The 20818-nt window shown below is 36.4% G+C and overlaps 5 protein-coding genes across 14 annotated transcripts; 3 read left to right on the top strand and 2 right to left on the bottom strand.

Annotated features, from left to right (window-relative positions):
* The first annotated feature begins 487 nt into the window (after positions 1-487).
* On the top strand, positions 488-2783 carry LOC107269349 (trifunctional enzyme subunit beta, mitochondrial). Its single transcript, XM_015743095.2, has 5 exons — positions 488-648; positions 981-1155; positions 1234-1609; positions 1690-2145; positions 2218-2783. The coding sequence occupies exons 1-5, from the start codon at positions 591-593 to the stop codon at positions 2566-2568; spliced, it is 1416 nt and encodes a 471-aa protein (XP_015598581.1). The 5' UTR covers positions 488-590; the 3' UTR covers positions 2569-2783.
* On the bottom strand, positions 2769-3920 carry LOC107269352 (exosome complex component RRP41). The gene is made up of 3 exons (XM_015743102.2): positions 3635-3920; positions 3244-3546; positions 2769-3169 (listed from the first exon to the last, which is right to left on the bottom strand). Exons 1-3 carry the CDS (start codon positions 3812-3814, stop codon positions 2822-2824), a joined length of 831 nt encoding a protein of 276 aa, XP_015598588.1. The 5' UTR covers positions 3815-3920; the 3' UTR covers positions 2769-2821.
* Positions 3893-5010, top strand: LOC107269353 (dynein light chain roadblock-type 2). Its single transcript, XM_015743103.2, has 3 exons — positions 3893-4052; positions 4114-4192; positions 4349-5010. The coding sequence occupies exons 1-3, from the start codon at positions 4050-4052 to the stop codon at positions 4558-4560; spliced, it is 294 nt and encodes a 97-aa protein (XP_015598589.1). The 5' UTR covers positions 3893-4049; the 3' UTR covers positions 4561-5010.
* A 157-nt stretch (positions 5011-5167) lies between these two features.
* Positions 5168-7662, bottom strand: LOC107269351 (XK-related protein 6). Of its 5 annotated transcripts, none has more exons than XM_025086632.1 (6): positions 7244-7662; positions 6924-7057; positions 6400-6726; positions 5999-6326; positions 5760-5915; positions 5168-5685 (listed from the first exon to the last, which is right to left on the bottom strand). In XM_025086632.1, the coding sequence occupies exons 3-6, from the start codon at positions 6724-6726 to the stop codon at positions 5192-5194; spliced, it is 1305 nt and encodes a 434-aa protein (XP_024942400.1). In that variant the 5' UTR covers positions 6924-7057; positions 7244-7662; the 3' UTR covers positions 5168-5191. The 5 variants fall into 5 exon arrangements, with proteins under 5 accessions (XP_024942400.1, XP_024942398.1, XP_015598586.1 ...); XM_025086630.1 differs by having other exon boundaries at positions 6400-6858; positions 7519-7661; XM_015743100.2 differs by having other exon boundaries at positions 6400-6858; positions 7244-7660.
* On the top strand, positions 6737-11233 carry LOC107269348 (beta-galactosidase-1-like protein 2). 6 transcript variants are annotated; one of them, XM_015743090.2, is made up of 11 exons: positions 6774-6868; positions 7684-7925; positions 8012-8045; positions 8304-8514; positions 8625-8810; positions 8884-9025; positions 9142-9454; positions 9699-9836; positions 10005-10192; positions 10272-10516; positions 10590-11233. In XM_015743090.2, exons 4-11 carry the CDS (start codon positions 8315-8317, stop codon positions 11107-11109), a joined length of 1932 nt encoding a protein of 643 aa, XP_015598576.1. In that variant the 5' UTR covers positions 6774-6868; positions 7684-7925; positions 8012-8045; positions 8304-8314; the 3' UTR covers positions 11110-11233. The 6 variants fall into 6 exon arrangements, with proteins under 6 accessions (XP_015598580.1, XP_015598579.1, XP_015598576.1 ...); XM_015743092.2 differs by lacking the exon at positions 8012-8045; XM_015743088.2 differs by having other exon boundaries at positions 7684-8045.
* Positions 11234-20818: the final 9585 nt, after the last annotated feature.

Genomic DNA, 20818 nt, shown 5'->3' with positions numbered 1-20818 from the left:
TCAATTTGAACGTAATTTATTTTCGACATTCCACAATTTTAATTCAATTTTTATCTACTATCCGTATATTCTGCAAAATTTTGATTTAGCCTCAATTTTATATTTTGAATAAATTTTGAAAGTAAATCAAGATCCAATAATATTTAGTAAAAAATGAGGTGCTAGAGGGGTATCAAGTTGGCACTGCACTTTCTTAAAAATGTCTTTAAAATGTTTCAACAATAGGCTTCTTCAATAGTTCTTGAGAAGTTCTATAGTTCTAAGGTTCCGGTCTCGTTTTAAGTGTTGCTTTGGGAACCAACGGTGAGTGCCGGAGAACCTCTGCCCGCCAAGCTATGCGTTCGTGTTCACATTTAGCTCGGCTACGACGGGATTCGCATTGTCGACGGAGGCGATGATCACAAAATCCTACTTCCAGACTCGCCGCTACGATTTAGCACCATGATTTTAGTATCGTCTAAAACCGTAGCGTTGTGCATCTCCCCACTCATCTCTGTACAGTGTATGTACAGTACAGTATTCAGTAGTGTATTGTCCAAGGATCGTATCACTTTGGTTTTCGCTTGGAAGGTGTTTATAAGATTGGAAAAATGACAAGTCTACTTGTAAGAAATTTTGTGCGAATCAATCAGGGTGCTGCAACTCAAGGTAAGACATCGTTTCCTTTTCCTTAACAATTACCTATATTAATGTTTAATTTTTAACTAACAGAATATTGCTAAATTCTAGTCGCATGAGACGTGTGCAAGATACAATTCGGTCGGTTCAAAGTACAATTTGAGAAACTTTCATTCTCAACAGCGAGAATAAATAAGCTGATATAATAATTTTTTAAAACCGCACAATCAAAATAAATTACGTATCATTAATTGTACTACACCAATACGTTTTATTTAATAATATATTTTTGAATATATTATTTGAAAATATGGTTTATGTTAAATTGATGATCCTATTACGTTAATACTATTACTTCCTAGCTGCTGCTTGTACTTGGGGAACCAATACGAACACTCGCATGAACTATGCAACCCAACGTGTCAGTCCAGGTGGAAAAAATATTGTATATATTGATGGTGTACGGACACCCTTCTTGCAATCGGGTACTCAATATGAAAAATTGATGGCTTATGAGCTAGCAAAGGATACACTACTGTAAGCATATAACTAAAGGTATCAGTTTACTACAAAAACCACTGAGCTATACTGACAGCTAATTATTATATTTGACAGTAATTTATTGAAAAGGACTGGTATTCCGAAGGAAGTTGTAGACTATGTCACATATGGAACAGTAATACAAGAAGTGCGCACCTCAAATATTGCTAGGGAAGCTGCTTTAGCAGCAGGTTTCAGTGAACATACTCCTGCACATACTGTTACTATGGCCTGCATCAGTAGCAACCAAGCAATAACCACTGGTATGGGCTTGATTGCTTGCGGTGTATATGATGTCATTGTAGCTGGAGGAGTGGATTTCATGTCTGATATTCCTATCAGACATAGCCGTAGTATGAGATCCTTGATGCTACGAGCCAACAGAGCAAAGACTGCAGGTCAAAAGCTGGCACTATTGGCTAGCATTCGTCCTGGGCACTTTATACCTGACGTAACTATTTGGATAATATAATCATAATAAATTAAAACATTAAGAATTCTTACTTAAGACATTGATTTCAATGTACACAGTTGCCAAGCGTAGCAGAGTTTTCTTCTGGGGAGACTATGGGTCACAGCAGTGACAGATTAGCCGCAGCATTTAGTGTTTCTCGTTCGGAGCAAGATGAATACGCACGACTCTCTCATTCCCGCGCTGCAGAAGCTCATGAGAAAGGGTATCTCTCTGATTTAATACCCATCAAAGTACCAGGAGTAGAAGCAGTTATAAATAAGGATAACGGTGTACGAGTATCTACTCTAGAACAGCTAGCTAAGCTGAAACCTGCATTTGTCAAACCTTATGGCACCGTTACTGCTGCTAATGCATCCTTCCTAAGTGATGGCGCATCTGCAGCACTTATTATGACTGAGGACAAGGCACGAGAACTTGGACTCACTCCAAAAGCTTATCTAAGAAACTTTACCTATGTGTCTCAAGATCCTATAGATCAGCTTCTATTGGGACCAGCCTACGCGATACCCAAGGTACGATATCGATTCTATCTGAATGTATAGATAACATTACTCTGCGATCATGGATCAAATTGTATTCCACAGGTCTTGGATAAAGCAGGCTTAACTTTGAAGGATATTGGTGTTTGGGAAGTTCACGAGGCATTTGCTGCACAAATCTTGTCGAATTTGAAGGCTCTGGATTCAGAGTGGTTTGCCAAAAATTACCTAAAACGAAACGAAAAAGTTGGTGTCCCCGATCTTAACAAATGGAATGCCTGGGGTGGATCCTTGTCCATTGGACATCCGTTTGCTGCAACTGGTGTCAGATTAGCATCGCACACTGCTAATCGTATGATCCGGGAAAATCAACAGTTCGGATTAATCGCAGCCTGCGCTGCCGGTGGTCAGGGTGTCGGTATGATAATGGAAAGACATCCCGATGCGAAACTTTAGAGTGTTACAAGATCTGTACGATTATTTGCTGAAAGGGTGCCTTAAAGTTGTAAGTGGCACTAACTTTACATCATATTTACTGTAACTCATCTAAAAGCAAGCAGATGAAACAAGATGGCAAAATATAATGTATATTTTAAAAATTAGTTAATAGTTTAAATAGTCTATTTACTTTTGTATGAAACAAAATAGAAAGGAGAAAGATATTAAAACAATTTTATGTTGTACTCATTGAATTTACCAGATACCTAAATTAGTCAATTACATGTAACGTACTAAACGATGGTTGAGAGTGAACGGTAAGGTGTTGCCTTACAGCACGATCCAGGATATTCCTGATATCGCGACATCCACAAAGTGCACGGTTTCGTAAGGCTTCCAGTCTAGACAAGTGTAACCTTTGCCCCGCACCTTGCGCTACAACCACCAAACCTTTGGTTGCATCATTACTTGAGCCAGGTAACGCAATTATAGATAAAGTTGCACCAGGAGAACATTCCTCCATATAAGTAGCGTCAACTACACCTGCTGCATGTGAAGAGTCTTCATCATTTTTAGATGTAGAATCAATTAGGCTGGCTGTGCATCCAATTGCATAATCCTACAAAGAAGATAAAAAGTATATCACTGTTTTTAAAGAATTAACAAGTTAATGAATATTAGGTAAACATATACCTTGATGGGAATCCCTGCATCGATTAAAGCAAGAGTCGCAGCATTAACAGCAACACAATATTCACTACCATCAATCTGTAAGACTTCGACAAACACATCTATTTGTGAACGAGGATACAAATCCAACTGAATAATTGACTCCATGGCTCTACGTAACTGAAGAGACTTTTCAATAGATTTACGATCTCCACGAGGTCTTCTTTTCCGTTCACCAGCACTGAAGCTGAATACTGCGGTACTGTATTGACAATTTATGATTCCTCCTACATTCTTGCCACCAGCTCGAGCAGCTGAGCCTCTCGGCTAGAACAAATGTGGTAATCGTGGTTAATAGTAAATATGCAACAGTCACAGTCTCTAAGAATATTTTATAAACATTAATTTACAGTACCTGATGAGGACCATATACAGCAACCAGGATCTTTGTATTACCCTGCTCTAGGTACGCGCTACCATCAGCCTGTCCAAATACACCCATTCGAACACGAATCTTTCTTAATTCCGCAGCACGTCTTCCATCATTACGCAAACCACCCTGATCCTCCTCCTGGTCCTGATCACCCTCCAACATTTCTTATTACAGAAAACTTTAACTTGTCTTAACAAATATAAACACCGAACACGTGTGAATCTATTCAACTCGACAGTGTTGACGTCATAGAAACTGCCTTAAGCCTATAGTGACAGGTATGAGAAATTTGTACGCTTCATAGAAAGACTGGCCCTTGATTTCCTTGGAAACACTTGATTTTGGTACGCAGTGTAATTCATCGGCGAAATTTCATTTGGATATTTTAGATTTGAAGATGGTAAAAATGAAGTAAAGATGAATCATATTGTACAGAAATATTAATATGTTTCGTGTTGCAGGCTCAGGAAGTAGAAGAAACTATGAAACGCATCCAATCCCACAAGGGAGTGGTTGGAACAATTGTCGTCAATGCAGAAGGTATTTTATGCTGAGAAAACTGCATTTATATGAAAGTACATGTATACTTATGAATAACATGAATATACTATCTTCGCTGTGATATAAATATGTATATCCAGGGTAGCTGATAATTGGATAGTATAACTTATAAATTTTTGTGTACCATAACCATAGGTATTCCCATAAAATCAACCTTGGACAACACAACCACAGTCCAATATGCTGGATTAATCAGTCAGCTGTCAGACAAGGCACGCTCTGTCGTAAGGGATTTGGATCCTACAAATGATCTGACTTTCTTACGTATACGTAGCAAGAAGCATGAAGTGATGGTTGCCCCGGATAAAGAATTTATACTTATTGTTGTTCAGAATCCAGTCGATTGATGAATCAATCTTACATACAAAGCAATTATAATTTGTACAATTTCCAATGTCCTAAATTATTATCTGATATTGATTGCGCTCAGCACTTTAATCTCTTTCCTCTCACATGTTTAATACGATAATGAAGTATTGGAGCGCAGTGCTTTATTATTGAGCGAATTAATAATACATATTTTACAGTTACTTTAAATGTCTTTAACTGTCAAATTGTGAAAGTTTCTTGTTTATTCATTTATATACAACTGTTCAAACTATAATATTTATTATGCCTTGTACATAATACCACATATTGGAGATGTAGAAGTAACTATCTCGAAGGGATAGTGTTTCAAGTGATTATTTTATTCAATGGTATTATGTTTTTTTGTTTCGTATTTGTTTTATTTATAAATAATATCAAAACACCGTTTTCTGTGAAATGATATACAAAAATAAATATATTAAAATCTATCATCGTGCTAAAAAAAAATTGCGAGCATTGATTTTAGCGAATTGTCGCTTATGAAGCGACATACACTTTTTGGATTTATGATCCTATTATATTTACATTCAATCTCAAATTGGAAGAGATAAGCATTGTTACTACTATTTTAACATGTATGTGTAACGTGCAGCTATCTTATTGATCATGTCAGCTGGGTTTGAGCATTATGGTAGTCGTGGTCTTTCGTTTAGTCGAAGGATGAAACCATTTATAATACGAAATCATGGCAGCAATTCCAAACAGGAAAGGTACAATACAAAGAGCTACGAAAGTTCTAAAAAACCAATGTGCACGTGCCTCATCCGTCGATACGAAAGCCCACAACATACTAGCTAAAACATTTTCAAATAAGCACACAATATAATAAAATAAATGCCTAAGAAATGTTCGGCCCTCGGTTGGATTTAAGTACGTAAATAAATAGACTATTCCAAGTACGCAGGCAAACAAAAGTGAACCCACTCTTGCTCTAATTGTAAGGGGAGTATGAGGTGCGTGACTTCGATTCCGACAAAATTCTGTTACTCCGTAAGGCTCCGCGACTAGCCACGATGTCATCGCAATCCAATGTAGCGCATAGCCAATAGCTGTATATAATGGCCACACACTGGCTATTACACTCACTGATATGATTCTTGATACTAAAAAGTAAAAAAATGGTTTATCGATCGCGGACAATGTTAAATGAAAGTAGTAATGACGTATTCTTGCATACCTGTGACGAAAAAGTGCCACAAAAATTGGAGGATGGTTCCAACTATATCAATTTTTGTTTTGTCAAGCTGCGCCAATCGGATATTTCGGTGATAACTTGCCATTGCCCATCCCATACTTATTAGAGAGCTTATTACACTGGCAGCTTGATGTAATACTGTAGGAAGTGATTTAAATATTAATAGTTAGAAATATAAAACACTGATGTTTTAGAAGAAGAAATAATGCAAGGATAAATACGTGAAAAGCTAAATCTCTCTTCACGAGCCCTGAGGAAAATAGTAATTTGCAAAATTTGTTGCGGTGCTGCTTCAAGAAAACACTCAAAGACTCTTAATAGTGCTATATCTTGGTCCTCTTTAAGCATTTTCAGATAATAATACCTCTCTCCTTTGCGATTACCCATTTTTTTATAACTTCGAGATCTTAGAGCATACATTAAACTGTCATAATAGTGTAGCACGGGTGTCATTTGGCACAGAAGAAGAAATTCGCAGTATAATCTGCGCTGAGCAAATACTCTTGTTGCTATAATATCCCTACGTTGAATACTATTCTCTGGGATCATCTGAAGCAAGAAATTATGAATTACAACATTGACCAAATATCTGACCATGTATTTTCAAAATATGTAATTTTACTTCACGATCCTGATACTGCATTCTGAGACTGATGATAGTGATGACAACGTTTGGAAATATAATAAAGGCAAGAGTCCAAGCAAAATACATAATTTGGCCATCAAGATAATATCTAATGGCCAGATTGATATCTAATCCCATATCAAGAAAATGTGTAACAATCGAAAACACCAAAGACACAACATCAAGAATTGTAACACAGGCTTCATTGGGTGGAAAAGCACCACCGATATCAGAGCACCCATTTGTTTCAAAAAAGCCAATTTTAGTGTCTGTATTTCTATTATCTTGCTCCTCTTTATAAGGAGACACTTCTGGCTGGCTCATCTTCAAAAAAAACCACGCCAGTCTTTATAAATTGATTTTGTACATATTGTGTATCCTCAGTTAAGCAACAAAGACAAATGGTATCAGCACTACAAAATCGATGAAAAGAAGTCTAATTTAACTGACGAATTTCTGCAAAAAGGTAATTGATTAACAATATATTTTACATTAATATCTAAACATGCATTACTACGTACATGATTAATCTTTCCTTAGTCCTTTATCAGATAATATTTGAGAGTAATTCGTATAGGTTTTCATCCTAACCTCGAAACCACAGTTATATAGGAGCTTTAATGACCCCTACAGCTTAGTGATAGACTTTGAGTAACTAAAAAAAGAAGATTAGTATCTATATAAAGCGATTCGTTCACACAAAAAGCTTTTTCAAGTTATGCATTATAAAGTGGCAAGAAACACTGAAATAAAAAAAAAAGATGAACAACCAGTAGTTCCATCTGCTAGGTTAACTACATTTTAAAAGCTTTATAATCAATTTAACATTAAATAATGTTACCTCAACCGACTATGCATTTAGTTATTCTTAACCCGTCAATGATAGCATTATGAAAATCCCTTTTCTTAAGTTTATATTTCATTCAAATTTCAAAGGTCATGAATACCTCTAATTTTAATATCTTTTACTATCTTCAAATAATATGTCCATCAATCGAATTTGATATTTCATTAGTTCTCTTAAATCTTTTGATTAATAAAAAAACTGTTTTTGTAATTGTCGGCAAACTGCGAGTGTCTCTTCTCACACGCATACAGTAAATTGCAGAATGCCACCTTTGGAACTATTCGCTAAATGTCGGCAACTTCCAAAACGCTGTGACAATTTATTCAATTAGCTGTGCTCTCTGGACTCTCCATGTTTAAATAAATTATTTCTGTAACATCTAAATTCCTTTCTAGTGAAAATTTATCAGCTCCTTTTATTTGGATTTATTCCAGTCTATTTATTAATAACGGCACGTGAGCGAATCTCTCAGCGTGCGACCATGTACTGGGAAGATAGCGCAATAGCTGATGGGTTAATCCGTTCTTTATTTTCAATAAATACGATTCTAAACCATGGGGAAAAAGGATGATCTTGATAAAAGTCTGCTTCAGACTTCGCCTGAAGATCATCTTGTTTGTTGATTTTGAATCTATATCGTCATCTTGAAACTCGCCTTGAGGTGGTCTTCATAAAGGTAGGTCTTGAGGACAGACTATGAATATTGTGAACAGAAAGTGATATGATAAGAGCAATCAGAGACTTTTGCATTGTTCCCGATAGAACAGTGCATTGACTGACTCTTCGCGAAACAGAGGTAAGAGCAAAACTGTTTATTAAGAAAAGATAATACGGTGTCTCCGTTCTCTAAGTTCCCTCCAGAAATACGGGGATAGAACTTTTTCCTACGGAGTAAATTAAATTAATCGGCTCAAGGCAAGAGGTAGTAGAAAGAAAATGAATATAAAAAACAGCTACGAGAAAACTTCGTTACTGTACAACTCTCTGCCGACAGTGATTACTGTTATTAGTATCTTATTAATCTTTAAAAAAGATCACTTTGTTTTCTTCACAGACACCATAAACATGAGTTTACCAACTCTTTACGAGTATTATGCGCCACACGTTATAGCGTCAGGATTGATTGCTAAGAAGGATGGATTTTATTTAAATAATAAAGAGATAACGTTGCACAGTGGTGCAATGCACTATTTTAGAGTTCCGCCAGGTTATTGGAGGGATAGACTTCGTAAAATGAGAGCCGCTGGATTAAATGCTGTAGAAACGTAAGTGCGCACTCTTGACGATTCGATTGACGTCCCGTAATTCAATTCCTGCGTTGAGTTCAATTTTCACCTTTAGTATACTGAGTATAGTGAATATATATTTTCCTTAGCTACGTCCCATGGAATTTGCACGAGCCTCAACGAGACGTATTCGACTTTGGGGATGCGGACAATGATTTTTCGGGATTTCTCAATATCGTCAAATATATTCAATTGGCTCGCGAAGAGGACCTCTTCGTTATCGTCAGGCCTGGTCCTTATATCTGCGCAGAATGGGATTTCGGCGGTCTTCCTAGGTACAGTAAAAATACTTTTTTTATGTATAATATTATATCAATAGAGATGCATTAACAATTCTGTACATCATAGTTGGCTTCTTAATGAGAAGGATCTTAAATTAAGAACGTCAGATCCTAAATATATGAAAAGAGTTACTGATTACTTCAATCAACTTCTACCGCTTCTGACGCCACTGCAGTTTACCAAAGGAGGGCCGATTATTGCTTTTCAGGTAACATATTTATAATTTAATATACAAGGATCCAAATCCTTTACTTAATAAATACTTAATTACTTACTAACCTTTATGATATTACTAAAGTTTTATTAATTATCTTATTGAATTAGATTGAAAACGAGTACGGGTCAATAATGGAGGATGGTACGATTCCAGATCTTGAGTATTTGAAGGCTTTGAAAGACCTTTTCGTGAAAAATAATTTAGTGGAATTGTTCTTCACTTCGGATACACCAAGTCTTCATGGCAGTGCTGGTTCTTTACCTGGCATTTTGCAAACAGCTAATTTCAAGCAGGAGCCTGAGCGGGAATTTATGTTACTGAAAGAATTACAGCCTGATAAACCGCTTATGGTCATGGAATATTGGACGGGCTGGTTTGATCATTGGTTGGAGGAATACCACAATACAGAACCTCCACAAGGTATAATAGTGCTCGATATTTTTCAGCTGAATCGCTGTAGACATATTGGCTTGTAACACAAATAATTTCGGTTGCAAGTAGGACGCTATTGTACTTATTTATAACCGAAGTTAATTCTGTTAGAACCGAATACAAAGCTACCAAGATGTCACTGGCGCCGCTACAGTGACATGATACTTGTACATAAAATTTCTTCTGATGTAAGAGTTAATATGCAAATATTTATCAAAAAATTCATTTTTAGTTTACTGTGACGTTCTCGAGAGAATCTTGAAATTCCCATCTTCTGTAAATTTTTACATGTTTCACGGTGGCACGAATTTTGGATTTATGAATGGTGCTAACGTCTTTACCGATTATCAGCCGGACGTTACAAGCTATGGTAAGAGCTGACCTAATTCAGATGAATTAGGATTGATTACAAGGCTAAAGATATCTGATATCAATTAACTCCTTCTAAATTATTGTTACGTGTCCATTATAACAAGTTGTATTTCTTTTACAATTTTGAAAACAAACTGATAATATAAGTCAACGTTCACCTCAACAGATTACGATGCTCCATTATCAGAAGCTGGAGATTATACGGAAAAGTATTACAAAACTATTGAGATACTAGCGCGTTATCAGAAAGTCAAAACAAGATTACCTGAATTACCTGCCGAAACTCAAAAAGTCGCTTATCCGACAATGAAAGTCGTTGCTTATTTAACTTATCGAGATATTTTAAATCAGATCGTAAGTCGTATACAAAAGTTTTCTTAATAGCGTTACACTTCAATTTATAAGATTGATCACATAATTTGACGCAATACAGAGTGCCGACGCTAAAGTAACTTTGCCAGATGTCGTATCGATGGAGAATCTACCAATTAACAATGGAAGTGGTCAATCGTACGGTTATGTTATTTATAAAAAAAGAGTACCACTGCGTAAAGAATCAAGCTTAAAAATTTCTGGTCACATCCATGATACAGCAATGGTTCTCGTCGATGGAATTCTTAAGACTAAACCGTTAAAGAGTTTAGATGACATATCTGGGTTTGGATACTGGTCAACAGAGTAAGTATATTCTTAGATTTTTTGTTGAATAAATATATTTGTTATTAGTTACTATTACACGTTTTTTTTTTAGAAACCCAGAACTAATCCTAAAATCAGAAAGTGCAGGCGAACACGACTTGGATATTATAGTCGAAAACTGGGGACGTGTAAACTTTGGTGTTTTATCTGATTTTGATCAGAGGAAAGGGCTGAGAGACGGTCCAGTTTTGCTTGATGACAAAGCTTTATCAAACTGGGAAATATGTGCTCTTGAAATTAATAAAAAGTGGGTTAACTCGCTGAGTGGTTGGAAACAAGGAAATGCTCTTGAGGAGAAAGGGCCTACATTTTCAAAAGTGATTTTATGTATCACTAAGGCTCAGGATACTTTTATCGATTTAACAGGGTGGTCTAAAGGGATCGTTTTCATTAATGGATTTAATTTAGGTAGATATTGCCACTTGGGTCCGCCACAGACCCTGTATTTACCAGCTCCGTTACTTAAAATTGGCGAGAATGAGATAATCATTTTCGAACACTTCAAACCCAATTCAAGTTTATCCTTTTTGGATCATCCTGTTCTGGGCCCTGTCAAAGCATCCGCTTTATAAGAAGTTCAAAAAAAAGATGTAATATACTTCACTACTTTTATACGTATTATACACTAATGTAACAAGAAAAGAAGTGATACCATTGACGTACTAATAAAAAGTATTTCACGAATGATAATTATTATTTTAAGATTAAAAATTAATTTCTTTCAAGACATTTTCTAATTTTATAAAGCAATTACGTAGTTTAAATAATATTAGTTTTTTGATTCCTATGCAAATAGAATATTGCTCATATATTGAGTTAATACGAATAATTGTCCGAAATAAAGTTACAATGAGACTACCAATTTCACTCAAGGAAACCTAATTGAATCTAAGGTAATCTCATTTCGTGAACGAGCCATACGTGAGTTCATTATTCGACATCAATTTATTTAAGCTCCAATTGAATTTCAAAGGCGAAAGCATTAAAATAGTCATTTCGTCAGCTAATTCTAAGGGAATGTCCCGTGTATCTGTCACGTACTGCATTTCACTTAAGTAAACGTGCAAAATACTTATTTTCAAATAATCTTTAAAATTCTGCATAAGCTTTAATTATGTTAATCCTTTCGACTTCGATCCCTTTTCAGTATGTGAATTTCGTATTCCTCAGGAGATACCAAGGAAATTTTATTCGCAGTCATATCAGTGTATACCATTTTTCTTTTACGACCCTTTTCAAACTCGAAGATTTAACATAGTCGAGTGGCTCAAGATCAAAGGACGATAAAGGACCAATGAAAACATTTGATCAAGGAATATAAAGTGGATAAGAAAACGCTTCAACGCTTATTTAGGGATGGGAAACGTTAGCTGATAAGGCATTAGTTCCAGTGAATGCACATTGGCCACGTAATGTGAGGATTAATAAATATACATATATTATATACAAGTTTATTCGCATGGGATTTAATCGGTCATGACCTACCCCACGAATTCTAGTTGTTTGAACAAAAAGTATGGTAAGGTAAAGGCATTAAATAAAACTTGGAAAAAATACCGTAGTGCAGCTGTGCTATACATTACAATTAGTCGTGGGGGCCATTGACTTCGCGTCCCGGGAATAAAAGCTGCAACGTTAATTTGCACTCAAGAGAAGCCGACGTTATTTATTTAACGTATATTAAAGAGGAATACAGTCTCGCGAAAAGAGTTTAACATTAATTTTAACGTCAGCTACTCCGCTACTCGAATATGTCAAGAGTTGATTTTTAACACGATAAAGTCGACCGACTGCGTTGTCCCCACATTTCTCTATTGAGGTCACGAAACAACGAGATTCTCAATCTCATTAACTGCCGGTAGGTTATTTTTTCCGCAAGACTTGAAATTTCGCATTGTTCATATATAATTCGCACAGAAGACTTAACAGATATTATAAATCAATCTGACATAAGGACGCGTTCACAATTGCCGCCTTTCGTATGACGAAGAAAATGGGATTGGGTCAATTCGAATTATCATGAATGGACTCTAGCGAAATTACTTTTCGATAAGAGGCAAATGCGACTGCTCTATTGCGTGGCTGTCAGCTCTCTGATAAATCTACCCACGCTGTATGGCTTTAAGAGACGTTCACACCGTGAAAAATAGTATTCGCAAGTGCACCAGTTGAAAAGCTCGCCGCCAATAACGAATTGACTGTTGTCTTTAAGTGACTCTGCTTTTTTCTTGAATATTTCTCATAAAAACTCATTCTAAATCTTTAAAAACTTTTTTCTCAAAATAATTATTTTTCACTGTGCTAATAGCAATAAATGCAACAGTTTTTCAAAATTCCGTAATTTTCTTATTTTTCAATATTTTATTCCCTGACGGGCCCTTCCATAGCGACGACTTGTGTAGAACAAAAATACATACTTTTTTTTGAGATCTAGCAGAGGAGAAACACCGTGAACCAGAATAAAATAATGTTTTTTTAGCAATTAGTATTCAGCTGATTCTACGTATGTGTTATATAAATTTACTAAAAAAAATGTATGAATTCCCTATAAACACTGATAAAGACACCTGTCAAATTTCACATTATTTTTTACTGCTGCAAATCAAACGCCCACCTTAACCTTAAAAGTTCAGAAGGTCCATATCCGTTTGTCGTTGACAAGGGTCAGGGATGATGCGAAACTTTGTAATTAACATAGTTAAAGCCGAAGTCGTTAGATAATTTGATGCGGTATATCAGAGCCGTGTCTCTCCGCAGGAAACAATTTTCTTGGTAAACGGTGGTCTCCGAAGACGATTATTAGATATTCGACCGAACATCGCCCAATTGAATTATAAACTACGAGGGACGATCCTTAGTTCTGCATCGGCGTACCTTTCCAGTGTATCCTTGAAATTAAACTAATTGTCTGTCTTAATTATCCATCTGGCTGTCTTCGCCATTTGACGAATATCTGCCAAAATTTTAGGTTTGACTGCAAAATGTACACGAGGGATCTTGTCAGGAAATCTCTGTTGAAATTTGACGCGTGATATTGACACATATCATAGAACCTTTTCACCTGCAACTCCAGCTGTAATAAATTGAAAGGGATAAGTCAACCATTACAATCACCTCGCTCAATAGAAATCAGTATTTACCTTTCAATCTCGAGGAAAAACCATCCGTAACTCGTAACGTCCCTGTCGTCTGTATCGACTGGTTCAGACTAGGTGGAAAAGCTTTCAGGTTCTTGAACGAAAATATATTTCCCATTAACAAAGAAATTTGGGACGCATTGATGCTAGTCGAACGTCTGAAATAAAATAGGAAACAGGTATACAAAATGTATTTAGATACATATGTATGTGCCTATGAAGGAATAGCATAAGTTTTCCTTTGGAAGTTAATTGGAGTAAGTAGACATCTGGAAATATTTCACGATGCTCACCAGCCCGTAAATATTCTGCTCCTGCACATCCTTTTCATCTATACTTATGTATGTATCCAGGATTCTGTAACGAAGGACTTTAACCTTGCAAATAGCTAACTGATTCTGGTAAAATGTACAGAACTGTATAAATGGGAGGTTGAAGTAAATATCGTATAGAAACGTGGACGTAATGCACTGGGGCAAAGGAAATGGACTCTAGATTAATAATTTTGAAAGGAAGATAGATGGAGGGAGATTCAACAAGATTTAAGCGGAACCGTCAAATTTCATTTTTCACCATAATTAAATTAAGATTGAAAACTCTCTTTTCCTTACATTTGTACTTCGTGAGTGTGTTTGTACTAAGTGAGTTTTTGTCCACGAAATGCATAAATTCAAATTTTTTCATTTCGGTCATGTAATAACTGGAGATCGGATTTCGAAATTTTTATACAGGGGATCTGACGAATTTTCCTTGCTTAATAATTTAATATCGGACAAAGCTTTTCCGGGTAATGTATTATTTCACAGTGACAGACTGCGATCTTGCCAGAAACTGTACTCAGACAAGGTAAAACTCCGAAAAATGTTTCAAGTCCGGTTTTACTGTTTACGGTTAAACAAAGGTTTAGTTCTATGATTTAACGGTTAACGATTTAATTAATCAATTATCAGAGCGAGAAACGACGATTGGCTTTTTCGAGCTGGAATTAAGGAAAATGGGGTGAGAAGTGCACGGACATTAATTCTAGTAAATTTATTAGGAACGGATTGATTATATAATATACAAGTCCCTAAGCACAGACATACCCAATAAATGGGAGTATACCTCATCGCAGAACTGTCTACAAAGATAAATGTTAAAAATAGAAAAGTACCAAGACATCCACGTTTCTGTCATTTGACCTCGTTGGAATGATTAACTTAAAAATAGACAATAGCCAAAAAGCTCATGACAGATGAAGATGGGGAGCGAATGGAGATACCCCTTCTCTAAAATTATTGAATCTTTCTTCCAAAACCAGAGTGCGATCCACGTGATTAATGATTTTCGAAAATATGAAGAATAATAAGTTTTACTAAGTAATAATGGATGTTGCGAGTATCAAATTTATGATGGACGTAAGTATTCGTAATTATCGAGTAAAACCTGCGTCAGGTGTTCAGGCTTGTTAGACGTAGGTCGATCGTTATTTTTAACCTATCTGAATATTGAGCACTGAGGAAGGAAGCAGAGTTTATTTTACGGTGACCAGGAAAATAAATATCGCTTTTTTAAAACATCTGAGGAACTCGTGACCTAAACACGGCTGAGTATGTTTTAGCAGGCTACGAATTCCTGAGTGTTGTGAGCACCGAAGAATATAAGAACAAAAAATGTTATCCGTTATAATATAGAATTCCGAAAAAAAAACGAAATTTTTATTATAATTTGTTCTTCGTTAATGGGATATTATAATTCTTCCTTTAAGAACGGTCCTGAGTATTTGAACCGTTGAGAGGGTATAACGTAAATTAGGGTCGACTTGGCGTAACACTAAACGATCTACGACATACACTTCCCACAAGACGAACTGTTCCTGTTAGATACGGGTATTGTAATCCACACGTTCTCTTCGTGAATTTCATAGACTGGAACTTGATTGTAAGTTCTGCTTACACGAGATCTACGTCAGGACCAGATAGGTACTTGAAATATGGTGAAGTTCGTGCATGGATGTAGTATAGAAATGGTATTTGAAGTTGGTGCGACAGAAGTGCGTGGGTGATTAATTATATTATATATATATACGTAATGCTTCATGGATAAAACTCACTGCAGGGTAAAGCTGTGCACATGTGAAATGTCAAAGGTCCCATTCAAAGGGACTGTATACTCAAATAATATTCTTTCCATTGTTTCTTCGTCTCCCATCTCACTTTTACTTTCTCACGAATACGCAGAGGTTGTAAATTATAGACGCCCATTTTCTTCGACGCGGTTCAATGCATAAACTCGTTTAACTGTACTGTTAGCCAATTATACACTTGTATTTTGAAGATAAACGGAGTTTATGCATTGAACCGCGTTGAATAAAACGGGCCAGAGTGCATCAAGCAGTCGTTCAAAGAAACAAATAAATCGTATAACGCTACTAGCGCCACTGCCGAGAGAAATACGAATTAGTAAGGTAACGGACTTTGCGGTAAGACGCGAGTAGGCCCATCTTCATGATTTAATTAAAGTCGTGTATCAAGATCGATAAAAAACATTATTAGCGTCCACTTGTTCTTGGTTGAAAAAGGGAAAGTAGCTGCCATTACTCGAATGGACGTAGCGCTCGTTAATCGTGAATGAGACGTTCGAGTCTGTATAGCGAGACAAATTGAAGCCATCGGTACCCCAGGATTTTGCTATATAGCATTCAGGATTATAAATGGCAAGTACCATACACTTTATGTTCCTTCTAAAATTACGTGATTTTTTTGAAAGACAAGATGACGACTGAATACGATAATAAAGCAGGAGAATTGTCTATCGGTCTTTCACTGTGAGATAAAACGTATTCATCCCTCTTTCGGGAGTCGCAAAAACTATTACCAAATAATGCTTCAAACTTTTCTTGGAACAGGGGGAAATGTATTATCGGTCGAGTGACGTTTTTCGACCGTGAATTCTTACTAGAGAACTTCTGGGTTCAGAAACCTGCGTAGCTGTGTTTTTCTTGTTTATGGAACAAAAATAAAACTCACTCGCATCGGCCGAAGGTGCTGCGAGTGGGTTTTATTTTTTAAGACCAGGTCGTCTTTTATTTAGCTTGATGTTTGAAATAGGAAAAAAAGAAAGTAAAGAAAGCTAAGAGAGATGACAGTGAAAGTTGAATGTAATATGTATTATATTCTAGGGACGATACTTTCGTAAGAACAATATGGAAGCACAAAGAATAACAATATCAAGAATTGACTCCCCAGGTTACGGCGACAGATGGCTCTAATAAAAAAAAGAAAGAAATACTACACATTATGCAGGGGCTGTTCGGAGTGGCAAAGAAGAACATAAACGAAATATGCCCCAAGAGATACTAAGTGAGAAAATGGCCGGAAGCTTCAGAGAAAATCAAGGTAAAAATATCTATAAGACACAAAAAAAATATCTCACAATAATGGATTTTGCTTTAGGAGTCACGTGGCTATTCTCTGGATTTTCTTTTTTTATTGGGAAATATAGAGATGGGTGTCTCCTTAACAACCCAAGCGTATTTGAACCTTCTGATACAAGTATTTCTCTCGCTTATGTTATTGGACGACACTCTTTCTCTGAAGGAACAATCCCAAACAATAAATTCTTGCCTTTACGTAACAAATATCCAATTTCATTATGATCCAAGTGCATCGAAACGGATATTGGCTTTTTATCTTTTTATTAGAATGCCTTATAATGACTCCTTCATGGGTGCATTATGCTTATCATTCAGCTGGGAATGCATTTTCCCACAAAATAGTACGATAGGATCAACAAGTAAAATGGAAATAAGCGTGTTCAATTATATCATCACTAGTCAATATTCGGATCAATCCATCATTGTTTATCAGAATTCTATACATTCTACATTCCCTATCAGAATCCACTATATGAAATAGTCTGCCCTCAAATCCTATAGACATAGGATTTATATATCTCTACATATAGATTACGGATAATATCCTTCCTAATTTTCCTACTGAAGTGTTCTCGATAATGATTGTGAATCCGTTCCGATAACTTTTTAATGTTTCTACTTTTATTTACGAAGCTTGTCGATTATCAGCAATCACCACCATATGGCCGCGTTCAAACGAATTCCCTATATCATGGTTACCAAAAACATGGTAATACTGATAACACCAAATTATTATTCACTTATACGTATATGGAACCATCAAAAGGTCGATAATGGTCCAATTCAATTCCATCGATATGAATGTACTTATTAAATCGTCTTTATTTTCATTAAGGTTTGTCTTCCAACTTTGTCATGAATGCATGCTCGAGATTGGGTACCCATTTCGAGACAGCGTGCTACGAAACAAGGTTAAAACAGCGGACTTCAGTTTCACAGAGTCCGTCGTCGTGGGCGGACCTCTTCCCTCCGTCGTAGGTACGTAGGTACCGTCAGTTTGTTGCGCCGGTCCCGACACGCCGCCAGTTTAACATTGGCTGCTAGCCTCAGTCGCAAAAGTTCCCTCGCTTTTTATCTCAATTCGTATTTTCGGCAACGCTTCCCGTGGTTATCCCGTGGGGAGTCAGGAACTTGTCAAGAAAAGCTGATCCTTCGTACATGTAGCTATAGACAAAAAGGAAAATATAAAGCTGCTGATGTAAGGTGAAAGTTTTACGAGAAAGTTGACTAGAAAAGGATTAAAGCCCGAAAGGGACGTGAATCTTAGTTTATTATTAAATAATGCTTTGATTCTTATTGTATGTACGTGTATACAAGGTATGTGGCTAGTTTAGATATTCTATGGTGTGTCTGAGTTTTTACGAGTCAAACGTGTTACCGTCAAGGTCAAAGATAAAATTATGGCTTTTGTTTCGTTCCTTCGTCGCGTTAAGTTTATGTGTGAGTTTAGGCCCACACGCACAAGGCAGTTCAATCGGATAAGAAATGTCAATGGCGTTTCAAACATTACGCGGTCCGTCGGGTGTAATTAAATCTGATTAAAGTTTATTTAGTCCAAAAAATCCTTCACAATATCGCACAACGAACGATTAAAGTTGTTCCATTCAAAAGCGATCATGGATAACTGTTTCCGTGCTCTTTGACTCTTGTCTTTTTTTGAGACTCAATTCGAAATTTCAATGGGATTCATAGATCTCCAAAATCGGAATCGATCAAACGATTATGGTATACTCTAACCTATAAATTAGCCTTCCATAATACTTTCTCTCTCATTTTCCCGTAATTAATTGCAAGCAGACAAGAAATTATTAATTCCTTTATCAAAAGCCCAATGCACAAAAGGTGAAAAACGTCAAAGAACCAAAGTAACTTTTACACGACAAGCCAAAAAGTCTCTTGGTGTATTAAATCCCTTTTGTGTTAAGATTTGAAGATTGTAATAATGATCTTATAGAATTCTTATCCGTTCAAGGTATGATACGAGCGAACGCTCGTGAATAATATAATTGCCTACTGTTTTCATCTTCTTGTACGTGTCCCCCATTGTCTAACCAAGCGTCAGAAAATGAAAGAGCCTCTTTCAAAAGTAACAATTTCACGATCAATCATCGTCGCGCGACGGCAACAGGGATAAGCCTTCGAAAATTAAAATGATCGTCATACGGAATATCGTTGAGATTTTTATTTCAGTCATAAATCATTCTACCGGAAGTGGCTCGAAACGAATATGGATTTTTGAATTCGATCATCAATTACGTATATACAGATCGTGCAAATAATAATAATATACACTTTGCAAGGTTAACAAGATTTACCCAGCAGTTCAAGGGACGCGTTAGGCGCAATGAATTTTCGACATTTCCTTTCATGGGTCTGTGGTGGTATCGATTAAACTACATAATGAAATCAGGCCGTAGATAAGAGAAAAGCCACGTTAATGTGGGAGTTTGGTAAATTTTGAAACACGTTAACAGGTGTGCTCGTTAACAAATCTATAACGAGCCTTGCGTTTAATTATAATAAAATTCATTTAACAATTTGATTGAGCGAATACCGAAAGTTGTCGTCGAATCAAATATCCTTTTTTGAAATAACAGTCGAACAAAGGAATCGTCAGATTAAGGGTAAAGTCTTTGTTAATTAATGTGGGCATTGCAAATAATTGTTTAAGGGATTATAACGGCTACTTTGTTAAAGTGTTATTCGCTATTATTCTTTAAAATTACGAGGATGATAGAGCGAGAGAGAGTGAGAGGGAGGGAGGGAGGAAAGGGGTAGGAAGTAAAAAATACGTCATTTCTCTTTGTCCCTAAGTGGAACGATCTCGTTGAGCAATCAAGTCTAACGAGATGCAATCCCTACTGTTTGAATAAAAATAATTCGTGTGGCCTATCAAGTATTACTGAGCCCTCAGGAAGCTGTTTGCTCTCGAGCGTACTTCTCTCTCCTTATGAAGGGTCATTGGTTGAATTGAGATTCGTTTGAAAATCGTAGCTAGACTATCTTGGCTTTCCTCGAGACGATCAAGCGTTGTATCAATGGCCAATAGTTATCGGTTGGTCACTTATTGACCGCCGAACAGTTGATTGGTAGGGTTGTACCGGCTATGTTAGGATATGGTGATTCGAGCAATCAAATCGGAATAGGGTATCTGACCTAATCACTATTGTTTGATCTGGAATAATTCTTTGGGCAATCACAGAGCATTGTCGGGAAGCAAGTCTTGAAATTCCCCACTCAAAGGATCCCCTGAGTGCTGTCGTTCAATTAAAAGTCTTTTGATCCTGTCGAAAGAGTGCTTTGATTTAGAGAAAAGTGATAGGCTGTCTACGAATTTTTTTCTTTCTTTTTTTTTTCCTAAATCACAAGCTTACATTGCGGTCGCTTCGCTTTTTCCCTCAAGAGAGTACCAGTGAATGCTGACAGAGTTCTGGTAAACAGAGAAAAGGAGAAAAGAGGAAAGAAGGTAGGGAGAAACAGTGACAAAGGGAGACAATTTTTTCCCTTTCTCTCTCTCTCTCTTTTCAACGATAGGCAATTTATTTCAGATATTTCGGATAAAATTTCAAGCCACGTGCATTTGACAAAGACAACGATAATTTCCTTACGTATTCGGAGCTCTCCTCGATTTTCGGGTTTAATATGATATTCCGTGTACTCGCGGTCTGATTCACTTATGTTTTTTTGTGTTTTTCTTTTTTTAGAAAAATTATGGAATATCGATAAAAT

This window comes from Cephus cinctus, unplaced genomic scaffold (genome assembly GCF_000341935.2).
Source record: "Cephus cinctus unplaced genomic scaffold, Ccin1 Ccin1_scaffold0637, whole genome shotgun sequence".
Lineage (NCBI taxonomy): Eukaryota > Metazoa > Arthropoda > Insecta > Hymenoptera > Cephidae > Cephus > Cephus cinctus.
Note: the sequence above shows the minus strand (reverse complement) of the source record. Positions and strands in the feature narration are given on the sequence as shown.